The sequence below is a fragment of the Pristiophorus japonicus genome, chromosome 1 (genome assembly GCF_044704955.1).
Source record: "Pristiophorus japonicus isolate sPriJap1 chromosome 1, sPriJap1.hap1, whole genome shotgun sequence".
NCBI lineage: Eukaryota > Metazoa > Chordata > Chondrichthyes > Pristiophoridae > Pristiophorus > Pristiophorus japonicus.
The window spans coordinates 12,903,712-12,916,210 of record NC_091977.1 but is presented as its reverse complement, the minus strand read 5'-3'; the positions used below and the strand labels follow the sequence as shown (position 1 = coordinate 12,916,210).

At 47.4% G+C, this 12,499-nt stretch overlaps 1 protein-coding gene across 3 annotated transcripts in view; it reads right to left on the bottom strand.

The window, feature by feature from the left end:
• Positions 1 to 12,499, bottom strand: part of slc5a6a (solute carrier family 5 member 6a) — a 110,792-nt gene that overhangs the window by 43,109 nt on the left and 55,184 nt on the right. Inside the window, exons 15-17 of one of the 3 annotated variants that reach the window (XR_011592971.1) lie at positions 11,068 to 11,189; positions 8,873 to 9,136; positions 579 to 6,082 (exon numbers count right to left, since the gene is read on the bottom strand). Coding sequence is in view for 1 of the 3 variants with exons in the window: in XM_070877617.1 (XP_070733718.1) it covers positions 8,957 to 9,136; positions 11,068 to 11,189 (302 nt within the window). In the remaining 2 variants the exon portion in view is untranslated. Of the gene's footprint in view, positions 1 to 578; positions 6,083 to 8,645; positions 9,137 to 11,067; positions 11,190 to 12,499 lie in introns of those variants that run through there. The other 2 variants (XR_011592972.1, XM_070877617.1) reach the window with 2 other exon arrangements.

Genomic DNA, 12,499 nt, shown 5'->3' with positions numbered 1-12,499 from the left:
TTGTCTCTATCTACAATGTTGGGTTTCATGGTCACTATTTCTGTTGCACACTCTGCCACTTTTATTGAATTCAATTTCACATTTGCCCTGGTGGTTTGCTAGTCTAGTACCATAATCACTAGATTGGGCTGAATAGACCTCCCGTATGCTTCACTTTTTCCTTCAATGTACCAATGAGAGAGGTCACCAGGAGCATTATAGAGGTGACGAGACACATTACAGAAGTGATCAGGCCTATTCAAAGTTTTCCAACGCATTGTGCAGGAGATCTGGTACATTATGGACATGAACAGCTTCATTGCATCAGGAATCTGCAACATTACAGGTGGCATCCAATGCATTGTAAACCTGGTCGGGAGCATTGCAGAGGTTGTCCCATGTATTAAAGAGGTGTATTGGACAACCTCTATACAATCACCCGATCATCTCATTAAGGGATATACAGGATTCCCTGGAGAGGCCATAACTGTAAGGATTAACACCTCCCCCCCCCGACATGGGAGGTACAGGGGTCATGCTGATACTGCAAGGGTTAACAAAATCTCAGCAGCAGTGACAGAATCGAGAAAGTCGGCAAATTTTCTCCAAAGATAGTCTTTTAATTTCTCCTTGGTGCAGACCAATGGCAGCAATCTCATTTTATATTAAGGCATATTCACTGAATCAATATTCAAAATACAAAGAAAAGATTTCTTGTCAGTACACTCATTGGGACCAGACCAATAGTTTATACTGAAGATTCCATTACACATTAAATATCACAACGTTGAGGAAATTGTTACCAGATTATACAATTATCGTAGCCTTGGACTAAAATGTTAGACATAATTCTTTGACAATCGGCCATTGGTGATAGAAAGGTTCCCACTAACGAGCTCTGATATCAGTGGGCAATGGATAACAAACTGCCTGCCAATATCCCAAGGACACTTGTGCAAAAGATGGGTCCTGACTTCTAGTTCAAAAAGTTGTGTGCTCATTTATCTTCCTCCTGACGGCTTCAACTACTGGCTGGGGCCTGGGTTTGACAGGATGGACCGCTGCGGGCTATCTGGAACCCCAAAAAGCCAGTCCAATTGGCTGGACCCAGGCCCATTGTTGACACGTTATTAACCTACACCACCAACAAAAACTAAAAAAAATTGGTCATTCGTCTCAGTGCTGTTTGTGGGATCTTTCTATGCGCACATTACAAACGAGTACACTTCGAGAAAAACTAACTCCTTCGCTGTAAACAGCTTTTGGGATGTCGAGAGGATGAGAGGTGCTATATAATCACAATTTCTTCCTTATTTGAGCATGGAGAGCCTGATACCTCTCGGGTTGCCAACCCTCCAGGATTGCCTTGGAGTCTCCATGAATTAAAGTTTAATCTCTGCAAGTAAACCCAGGAGATACATCATAGGGGCATTTAAAAAAGTGTTTTATAATATTCTTCAAACTCTTTCATTGGTTATAATAATATTGGGGAAAATGGCTGTTTGACTGACAATCACAAATCATCCAATTGGCTAATGAAGAGTCTATTCACTTCCCGATTGGCTGCGCGAAGACGGTGCAGGGCGAGGATGGACATGTTGGGCGACCATAGAAACATAGAAAATAGGTGCAGGAGTAGGCCACTCGGCCCCTCGAGCCTGCACCACCATTCAATGAGTTCATGGCTGATGATGCAACTTCAGTACCCCATTCCCCTGCTTTCTCGCCATACCCCTTGATCCCCCTAGTAGTAAGGACCAATGGCGGGTGAGTGGACGTGGGGCACGAGGTCATGTGATGACACCTCCAAAAAACATGTCCAACACATGCACTTCCAACAAGGGTGTTTGATGGCAATCGGGAGTCCGGGGAGTTCTGGAGCTTCCGATTTTAAGATTATTTTCTTTGTTGCTCACTTTCTTCACCCTCCTCCGAGGGGTTCGCTCCAAAATATTCCCTGTAGCTCTCTGATACCTTCACCAAGGTTCCTTCAAGTGTGAGCAGAAGTTATATGGCTGCCGAGGTGCCACAGACATCTCTCGGTCCCCTTCCCCCTTCACACACTTTACAGCTGATCCCACCGGCAGCAAGAATCCTGTCCTTAGCCCCCAGGGAGACTGAAACCAATGGTAGCCATTCTGGCTGTGATTATCTAATGCAATGCAGGCCAGACGGTCTCTAGTCTGTACAATGACGACGAGATCCAACACCGTTGCCAGTGCAGCCTTTGGAAAAGAGTGTTTGAAAACCAGGCCCTCAAAACTGTCACCAAGCTCATGGTCTACAGGGCCGTAGTAATAACCACCCTCTTGTATGGCTCAGAGACGTGGACCATGTCCAGTAGACACCTCAAGTCGCTGGAGAAATATCACCAACGATGTCTCCACAAGATCCGACAAATCCCCTAGGAGGGCAGATGCACCAACGTTAGCGTCCTCGTCCAGGCCAACATGCCCAGCATTGAAGCGCTGACCACAGTTGATCAGGTCCATTGGGCAGGCCACATAGTTCGCATGCCAGACACGAGACTCCCAAAGCAAGCGCTCTACTCGGAACTCGCCCACGGCAAACGAGCCAAAGGTGGGCAGCGGAAACGTTACAAGGACACCCTCAAAGCCTCCCTGATAAAGTGCGACATCCCCACTGACACCTGGGAGTCCCTGGCCAAAGACCGCCCTAAGTGGAGGGAGTGCATCCAGGAGGGCGCTGAGCGCCTCGAGCCTCATCGCTGAGAGCATGCAGAAATCAAGCGTAGGCAGCGGAAGGAGCGTGCAGTAAACCAGACTCCCCGCCCACCCTTTTCTTCAACCACTGTCTGTCCCACCTGTGACAGAGACTGCGGTTCTCGTATTGGACTGTATAGCCACCTAATAACTCATGCTGAGTGGAAGAAAGTCTTCCCCGATTCCGAGGGACTGCCTAAGATGATGAGTCTGTACGGCAATAACACGGCAGATGGTGCATCAACCCACTGAGCCATTTAGGGCGAGAGGGGGAAGGGGGCAAGAAATTAAAGAGTATAAACCAAAACAAAATACTGAACATGGCTGTCGATTAAAGCCTGCTCCCTCTTTAAACCCAGTGTGGACAAACACTCGCAACAAATTCTCAACAAAAGCCAAATACTGCGGATGCGGGAAATCTGAAATAAAGAGAGAAAATACTGGAAATACTGAGGTCAGGCAGCATCTGTGGAGAGAGAGAGAGAGAGAGTTTCTCAGTCCCTCTGGGTGGGGAAGGAGGCAGTCTATAGATTGCTGTTATAACTGTAGTTGTAGAATTGGCCTCGAGTGTGCACATTATATATATTATACACACACAGATTCACACTGTTTCCAGAACCACTGCAGTGTTTACCGTCGCCCACTTGTATCCAGTGGATCTCAGTCTTGAAAGTTCCCATTGACCCCAAGCACCCACAGCCTTTTGGGGCAGGGAATTCCAGTTTTCCACGAACCTGTGTGTGAAGAAGTACTTCTCGATTTCACCCCAAATGGCCTGGCCCGAATGTTAAGATTGCGTTCCTCAGAGGAAATTGTTACTCTGCATCAACCTTATCGAATCCCTGTAACATTTTAAACACCTTGATCAGATGGCTCCTCAATCAACTGAACTCAAGGGAATACAAGCCAAGCTTATATTTTTGAAGTATATCATAATTGGAGAAATCAGCAGTGACCTTGCAAACGTCTTCTGAAGACTGGCCTGTGTTTGGACTCTCGTTTAGTGAAACAGTAGACAAATGGGGGGGGGTGTGAAGGGGCGGGTTAATCGGAGAAACAAAAATGGTGGCTCCCAGTCATGGGTACATATTACATGTAGAATTACATCGTGTCTACACTCTTAGTGCCTAAAAAAGGGCCCTCTTGCTTTTCAATTCCTCTGCGGATAGACTGGAGAAGCTGGGATTGTTCTCCTTAGAGCAGAGAAGGTGAAGGGGAAATTTAATAGGTGTTCCAAATTTTGAAGATTCTTGATAGAGCAAATAGCGAGAAACTGTTTCCACTGGCAGGAGGTCAATAACAAGATTTTAAATATTTGGCAAAAGGACCAGAGGGGAGATGAGGAGATTTGTTTCTAGACTCTGACTTATGATGATCTGGAACGTACTGCCCGAAAGGCTGGTGGAAGCAGATTCTATAGTAACTTTCAAATGGGAATTGAATAAATTCTTCAAAAAGTAAAAAGTACAGGGCTATGGGGAAAGGGCAGGGGGGAGTGGGACTAATTGGATCGCTCTTTCAAAGAGCTGGTACAGGCTCGATGGGCCGAATGGCCTCCCTCTGTGCTGTAAGATTCTATGATTCCATTGGCTGCAGCCTGCTCACCTCTTGTCACAGTTAGCACCAGTGAGAAAGGACATAGACATCAGATTGGAACAGCAGCACTTCCCTCTAGGACGATATTCATGGACAGGGGATGCTACACATGGCATTGTAACAGACAGGATTAGATCGTTGTATGTCCAAACACCAAATCAAAATATTCCTATTGATCAAGGATAGAATTTAATCTTTAAACTGATTTCAAGTTAGCTTTGTTAATCCCAAATGTTCATCCTCTGATATTCCTCACAGCACAACCCTTAATCCAAGGAATGATCGGTGGAACCATAAAGCCATAGCAGTTAACAGCACAGGAGGTGCCCATTATGTCTGTGCCAGCTAACGTAAAGCAATTGCTTCCACACTTCGCAGAGGGTTATGAGTCAGCCACACAGTGTGGATGCCAATCATGTGCTGGCCAGACCAGGTACGGCTGCCACTTTACTTTGGATGTGGGCGTTGCTGGCAAGGCCAGTATTTCATTGCCTTTGGAAGGTAGTGGGCCTTCTTCGTGACCCGCTGACCGCAGTTTGATACGAGGGAGCGGTTTGCTGGGCTACTTCACAGGACAGTTATCAAACCTGCGGATGTGTGATTGGAGTCTTATATACACCACAACAGGTAAGGATGGCAGATTTCCTTCCCTAAAAGGACATTAGTGAACTAGTTGGGTCTTTAAGGCAATCCAACAGCTTCATGGTCACTTTTACTGATGCCAACTTTTGTTTTAATTCCCAGATTTTTAAAAACTGAATTCAAATGGTGAGATTTGAACTCCCATTTTCTGGAATACTAGGTCTGGTCTCTGGATTATTGTGATGGTATGATTAGCGATTGCAATTTTACATGTCCTGGTGAGAATCTGTATTTCATTGCAAAATCTGTATCCCAATCACACAGCCACATCAAATCACAAGCACTACCCCTGCACATAAAGTTTAACAACTCGGCTAGGCCAAGCAATATACTTTGTGCACACACACGCACAGTACGATATACTTTGTATACACACACACACACAATACGATATACTTTGTGTACACACACGCACAATACGATATACTTTGTATACACACACAAATATGATATACTTTGTGTACACACACGCACAGTACTATATACTTTGTATACACATACACAGTACGATATACTTTGTGCACACACACGCACAGTACGATATACTTTGTATACACACACACAGTACGGTATACTTTGCGCGCACACACAGTACGGTATACTTTGCGTGCACACACAGTACGGTATACTTTGCGTGCACACACAGTACGGTATACTTTGTGCGCACACACTATATACTTTGTACACACACACTACGATGTACCTTGTGCACACACACACAGTACGATATTCTTTGTGCAGTCTACAAGTCAATATAAAAAATGATATGTAGGCATTGCACCTACACACATAATGTATGTCTCAGTTATCTTAAGTCGTTGAAACTCATTAGTTAAAAAAACTCACTATGGCTCTTGCTAAAGACAAATTTTGAAATTAACAAAAATAAAAGTTAAATCGCATTCGTAATCTACAGTATATTCTAAAAGTCGAGAGTAAAAGATAATTTGAACGCACTATAAATTAAAATTAAATTATCTGTGCCTTGTTCTCTTTAGCACAGCTGGTTCAAACTTAGTCCAGCAATGGGTTCAGAGTTCAGCCCCCTCAGCCTGTGATGCTGGGTCAGTATTGTTTTTTGAGCACCCTTCAGGTTTAAATGCCCCTTTGGGTTCAGAGTTCAGCCCCCTCAGCCTGTGATCCTGAAACAAATGCACAAGACAGGACTGTCAGGAACTGGTACTACACTTAATGAGAGTCACAAAGCAGGACTCCATTCAGACTCTCACGTTAAGGATTCTGAGGCACAAATATTGAGGGAAGACTGACACAGTTAAGATGCTCGCTATATCCTCATTTCCTGAATGGGTGAGTGAGGGGAATGTCAACAATGCACCAGTTCCTCAATTAAAAAAAACATAATATAGAGATCACATTAACTTTGGACCCTTTCCACAGCATCTAAGGGGAAATCCCATGGCCCGTTGAACAGCTGAACTTTCGCTAAATGAAACATGACTGATACCCGTCGGCATGCGGGATGCTGTAGCCATTTCCCCACGGAAAGTCGTGTCTAAACACAGAAGCTGCCTAAAGGGAGGTTAGTTTGCCCACACACTCCCACCCTGAGGCATAGGCGGGCGAGAGGTGAATTAAAGCTGGACCAGCCAGTTGTTTTGCACGAATCCCATGTAACGACCAAGTGACAGGCAGTATTTCAGACAATCATAGAAATTTATGGCAGAGGAGGAGGCCATTCGGCCCATCGTGTCCATGCCAGCCGATGAAGAGCTATCCAGCCTAATCCTACTTTCCAGCTCTTGGTCCGTAGCCTTGCAGGTTACAGCACTCCAATTCCACATCCAAGTACTTTTTAAATGTGGTGAGGGTTTCTGCCTCAACCACCCTCTCAGGCAGTGAGTTCCATATCCCCACCGCACTCTGGGTGAAAAAAGTTCTCAAGTCCCTACTAATCCTTCTGCCTATGACTTTAAATCTATGCCCCCTGGTTATTGACCTCACTGCTGAGGAAAGTAGGTGCATCTATCCACTCTATCTCGGCCCATCGTAATTTGACCATTCGAGCAGACTCTTTTGACCTTTGTGGGTCAGGCAGAGATGCTTTTAAAAATCAGGGAGGCGAATGTCTGTTGGGCTGTTAGGGGAGAACATTCTGCCCTGTCCAGGCAGAGATTGCGCTTTTACGGTAAAGTGAGCAGGTTCTTTATTTGATTTTATTTTTTTTAAATCGTACAGAAGCTGAACTTACAGGGATTGTCTCCTATTAAACTCGGAGATCTGTACGTTTTGCCTCCGACTGTGGCAATAAAGCAACTTACAAATAGAGCTCAGCTGGTGTGCGAGCTCGGCCTGGCTCTAGAGAGAGAGAGCAGGAGCAGGAGCGCACAGACAGGAGATCTCAGTCCAGGACACCAGGAGATTTGGTTATTGCAGTACTGGGGCTGGTACATACCGGGCAGTGGGAGTCAAATCTCTCATCAGCCCGCTGAAAGGGTGCCCAAGGGCGGATACCCCTCACCGGCCCGAGTTTGTAACAACACCATGAGAAATATGGCACCTGCACTGAGATCTCGAGCACCCCCAAGGTTCTGAGTGCAGTCAGTGTGTGGGTGGCAGTAATTGTGGTGATGGTTTCAGACTTGGGACGCTGCGGGTATGGTGGTGAGCCAGTGAAAAGTGGCGCAGGCTTCTGGGCGGCTGGGGGGGGGGGGCGGGTGGGGGGGGGGGGGAAGAGAGAGAAAGCTATGTAATGAGGCGCTGTTAGTGGCTTCGCTGTTTCTCTCATCTGCCTCCGAGGGACCAGGAATGGAGGAACAGGAGGAGGCCTCTCAGTCCCTGTCCTGCTAAATATAGGGCCCGGGGCAGCTAGTGAGAAGTGTGCTGGGAGGAGGGGGGTGGAGGGGAAAGAGAGAGAGCTCGATGGGCACTTGACTGGGCCCAGGGGACAACTGGAACACAGAACGAGCTCAGACCTTTGCTAGAGAGCTGGGCTCCGCAAAGGTTTTGAAAGCACAAGTCATGGACACCTGCTGACACAAACACGGCCCTACCCGCCTGTCACTGTAAAATTCGGAGCCGTTTGTGCATCTTAATCCAGGAAATGGTCAAATCCCAAATGTATAAAAAAGCGAAACTGCTGAGCTGCCGAGCAGACCACGAGCTTCTCAATTGCCCCTCTCATCCCATCCCTGCCCACCTTCTGAAACCTCCTGAATTTCCCCGAGGGCCAGATTTACACAACTCTTCACTGTGATGAAAGTTTAATCAACAAACCTGGTCAAGCAGACGGACAGCAACTCGCCGCCAAACCAGCGCGCTCGCAAAATGGCCGCCCGCCCTCATCACCGTCCCACCGCCTGGGTAGGATCCGGTGGTTGCCATAGCACCGCCTGGGTAGGGTCTGGTGGTTGCCATGGCACCGCCTGGGTAGGATCCGGTGGTTGCCATGGCACCGCCTGGGTAGGATCCGGTGGTTGCCACGGCACCGCCTGGGTAGGATCCGGTGGTTGCCACGGCACCGCCTGGGTAGGATCCGGTGGTTGCCACGGCACCGCCTGGGTAGGATCCGGTGGTTGCCATGGCACTGCCTGGGTAGGATCCGGTGGTTGCCATGGCACCGCCTGGGTAGGATCCGGTGGTTGCCATGGCACCGCCTGGGTAGGATCCGGTGGTTGCCATGGCACTGACTGTCAAACCTCGAGATATCTTGGCTCAATAGTCATTAGTCGGCTGAGAAAATTTCTGCTCCCCCCCTCCCTCCCTCTCTCTCTCTCTCTCTCTCAACCCGTCGCCCACTCCCCGTTTATCATCCGTCCGGTTCTGCGCACGTTCCAGACGGCAAGGTAATAGTTGGTGCGCTGAGGGACGAGAGATCTTCAACAACCCGCCAGTGGGTCTCTTGCTGCTCCTTGGCTTCTTTCAATTTGGAATTTGTGGAACACACGTGGTAGAATTTTTTTTTTTATACACACCCAGATGCTGCGCGGATATCCCGCACGCTGGGAAAGATCCCACATCGTCTCCCGGTGGCGTCAGTAACCCTGCAGGATGCAGCCTCACAGCGACGTCTCCTGCAGAACCTCCAACACTTGGTCCCCTTTCCCCATCTCTACCTCCTTGGATAGCCCAGCTCCAAACTTCTGCTTCTCCTCTCCCCCTGGCGTGGTGTCTTTGGTCATCACTCCGTTTGACTCTTTGTTCGACACCAGGGAATGCTGCAGACTGGGCTCGCTGTTCTGTGTGGGTGAGAAAGGTGGGGGGGAAAAGACACAAATCAGGCAAACCAGCTTCACATCAGACTCCAGCTGCAGATGGTACCACCTGAGTGAGCTCCAAACAGTACCCTGTCTGTCTGATGGTAAGCTCCAGACCGTACTCCGTGTCTGATAGTGAGCTGCAGACAGTACCCTGTCTGTCTGATGGTAAGCTCCAGACCGTACTCCCTGTCTGATAGTGAGCTCCAAACAGTACCCTTTCTGTCTGGTGGTAAGCTCCAGACCGTACTCCCTGTCTGTCTGATGGTAAGCTCCAGACCGTACCCCCTGGATGTCAAGGGACATACAGGGTAGGATAAAGAAATGTATCCCAGGCTGTTATGAGAAGCAAAAGAGGAAATAGCAGAGGCTCTGACCACCACTTTTCAATCCTCTCTGGCTACAAGTTGGTGCTGGAGGACTGCTAACATTGTACCTTTGTTTCAAAAGAGAGAAAAGAATAGACCGAGTAATTACAGGCCAGTCAGCCTAACCTCGGTGGAGGGAAAATTATTGGAAATGACTGAGGATTGGATAAATCTTCATTTAGAAAGACATGGATTAATCAAGGACAATCAGCATGGATTTATTAAAGGAAGATCGTGTCTAACTAGCTGGTTTTCATTTTTGAGGAGGTAACAAGGAGGGTCGTTGAGGGTAGTGCGTTTGATGTAGTGTATATGGATTTTCACAAGGCTTTTGATAAGGTTCCACATGGCCAACTGGTTACGAAAGTAAAAACCCATGGGATCCAGGGCAAAATAGCAAGTTGGATCCAAAATTAGCTCAGAATCAGGAAGCAAAGGGTAATGGTTGATGGGTATTTTTGTGACTGGAAGGCTGTTTGTGTGGGGTTCCGCAGGGCTCAGTACTAGACCCTTGCTTTTTGTGGTATATATCAATGATTTAGACTTGAATGTAAGGGATATGATTATTAAGTTTGCAGATAATACTAAAATCGGCTGTGTGGTTGATAATGAAGAAGAATGCTGTAGATTGCAGGAAGATATCGATCAACTGGTCAGGTGGGCAGAACAGTGGCAAATGGAATTCAATCCTGAGAAGTGTGAGGTAATGCATTTGGGAAGGGCAAACAAGGCAAGGGAATATACATTAAATGGTAGGATATTGAGAAGTGTAGAGGAACAAAGGGACCTTGGAGTGCATGTCCACAGATCCCTGAAGGTAGCAGGCCAGGTAGATAAGGTAGTTAAGAAGGCATACGGAATACCTGCCTTTGTTAGCTGAGGCACAGAATACAAGAGCAGGGAGGTTATGCTAGAACTGCATAAAACATTAGCTAGTCCATAGCTGGAGATCTGTGTGCAGTTCTGGTCACTGCATTACAGGAAAGAGATGATTACACTCGGGAGGGTACAGTGGAGATTTGCGAGGATGTTGCCTGGACTGGAGAATTTTAGCTATGAGGAAAGATTGGCTAGGTTGGGGTTGTTTTTTTTTTGGAAAAGGAAGCTGAGGGGAGACTTCTTTGAGGTGTACAAAATTATGAGGGGCTAAATAAGAGTAGTTAGGAAGGGCCTATTCCCCTTAGCAAAGAGGTCAACAACCAGGGGATGTAGATTTAAAATAATTGGTAGGAGGTTTAGAGGGGATCTAAGGGGAAATTTCTTCACCCAGAGGGTGGTGGGTCCGATAGTGAGCTGCAGACAGTGCCCTGTCTGTCTGATGGGGCGAGCGCCAGACAGTGCCCTGTCTGTCTGATGGGGCGAGCGCCAGACAGTGCCCTGTCTGTCTGATGGGGCGAGCTGTAGACAGTGCCCTGTCTGTCTGATGGGGCGAGCTGTAGACAGTGCCCTGTCTGTCTGATGGGGTGAGCTGTGGACCAAATGAAGTGGATTTGCAGCAATTGTAAAACAAAAGGATAAAAGAATGATTGAAGATTCTCCACCTACCGCCTGATGATAGCGGACTCCACAGCTCAGCTTCTCCTTGCATTGTTCGGGTAGGAAGAAGAGCAGGTAACGGAGAACTGGAACAATGGTGGACGGGTTCACATCTTCCCCTTTCATTGGGCCTGTAACGTGCACAGAAGTCAGGCCCAGAATCAATAGTCTCCATGTAAAAAAGGCGCATGTACATACAGACACACGCACCCACATTAATGCATGCAGACACGCACCAACGCAGGCATGCACGCTCGGCTGATACATTTAACAAACGATCAAGGTTGACAACGAAACAGGACATGACCGGCGAGAATGAAATGGTGACAGTCACGTGGTTAGGACCGAGCTGCCAAGGTAGAGGACAGGAACAATGCAAGCCTGTCTTGCCATTCAATTAGATCATGGCTGATCTGTATCTTAAACGTTAAGATGACTGCTGCTGGACTAGCAGTTCCATAAGAAGCTCTTCATTGCTTCACCTCTCTCCCTGGAAATCTGCTGTCAACCTTCAGTGTCAGCTGTGGCTCAGTGGGTAAGCACCCTCGCCTCGGAGTCAAAAGGTTGTGGGTTCAAGTCCCACTCCAGGGATTTGAGCACATAAATCTAGGCTGTAACTCCAGTGCAATGCTGAGGGAGTGCTGCATTGTCGAAGGTGCCATGTTTTGGATGAGAAGTCAAACCGAGGCCCCGTCTGCTCTCCCAGGTGGACGTAAAAGATCCCATGGCATTATTTCGAAGAAGAGCAGGGGAGTTATCCCCGGTGTTCTGGCGAATATTTATCCCTCAATCAACATAACAAAAACAGATTATCTGGTCATTATTACAATGCAGTACGTGGGAGCTTGCTATGCGCAAATTGGTTGCTGTGTTTCCCACATTACAACAGTGACTACGCTCTAAAAAGTACTTCATTGGCTGTAAAGCGCTTTGAAATGTCCGGTGATCGTGAAAGGCGCTATATAAATGTAAGTCTTTCTTTCTTTTTTCCCGCACTGCTGCTGTTTCTATGTTGAGATGGGTGACTCATTCTACTGGTTATTCAGCTTTGTTGTTTGCTGGCTAGTGGGTTACATTTCCTCTGTCGCTTCTGATCACCACCACCTTTGATGCCCTAGTCCCTATTAAAACCATTACTCTCTCTCTATATCACCCAGGCCGCTCCCCCTGGTATGGCCCTCATCTCTGCTCACTTAAATCCATGGGACGCAGACTTGAAAGGGTATGGCAGACCATCAGATCTGGCTGGATCGCATAAATCATAGAATAGAATTTATCGACTGGTTACAGCACAGGAGACCATTCAGCCCATCGAGCTCATGCTGGCTCTCTGCAAGAGCACTTCAGATAGTCCCACTCCCCCAACCTTTACCCGTAGCCCTGCAAATTGTTTTCTTTTAGGTACTTAGCCAATTCCCTTCTGAAAGCCACGATTGACTCT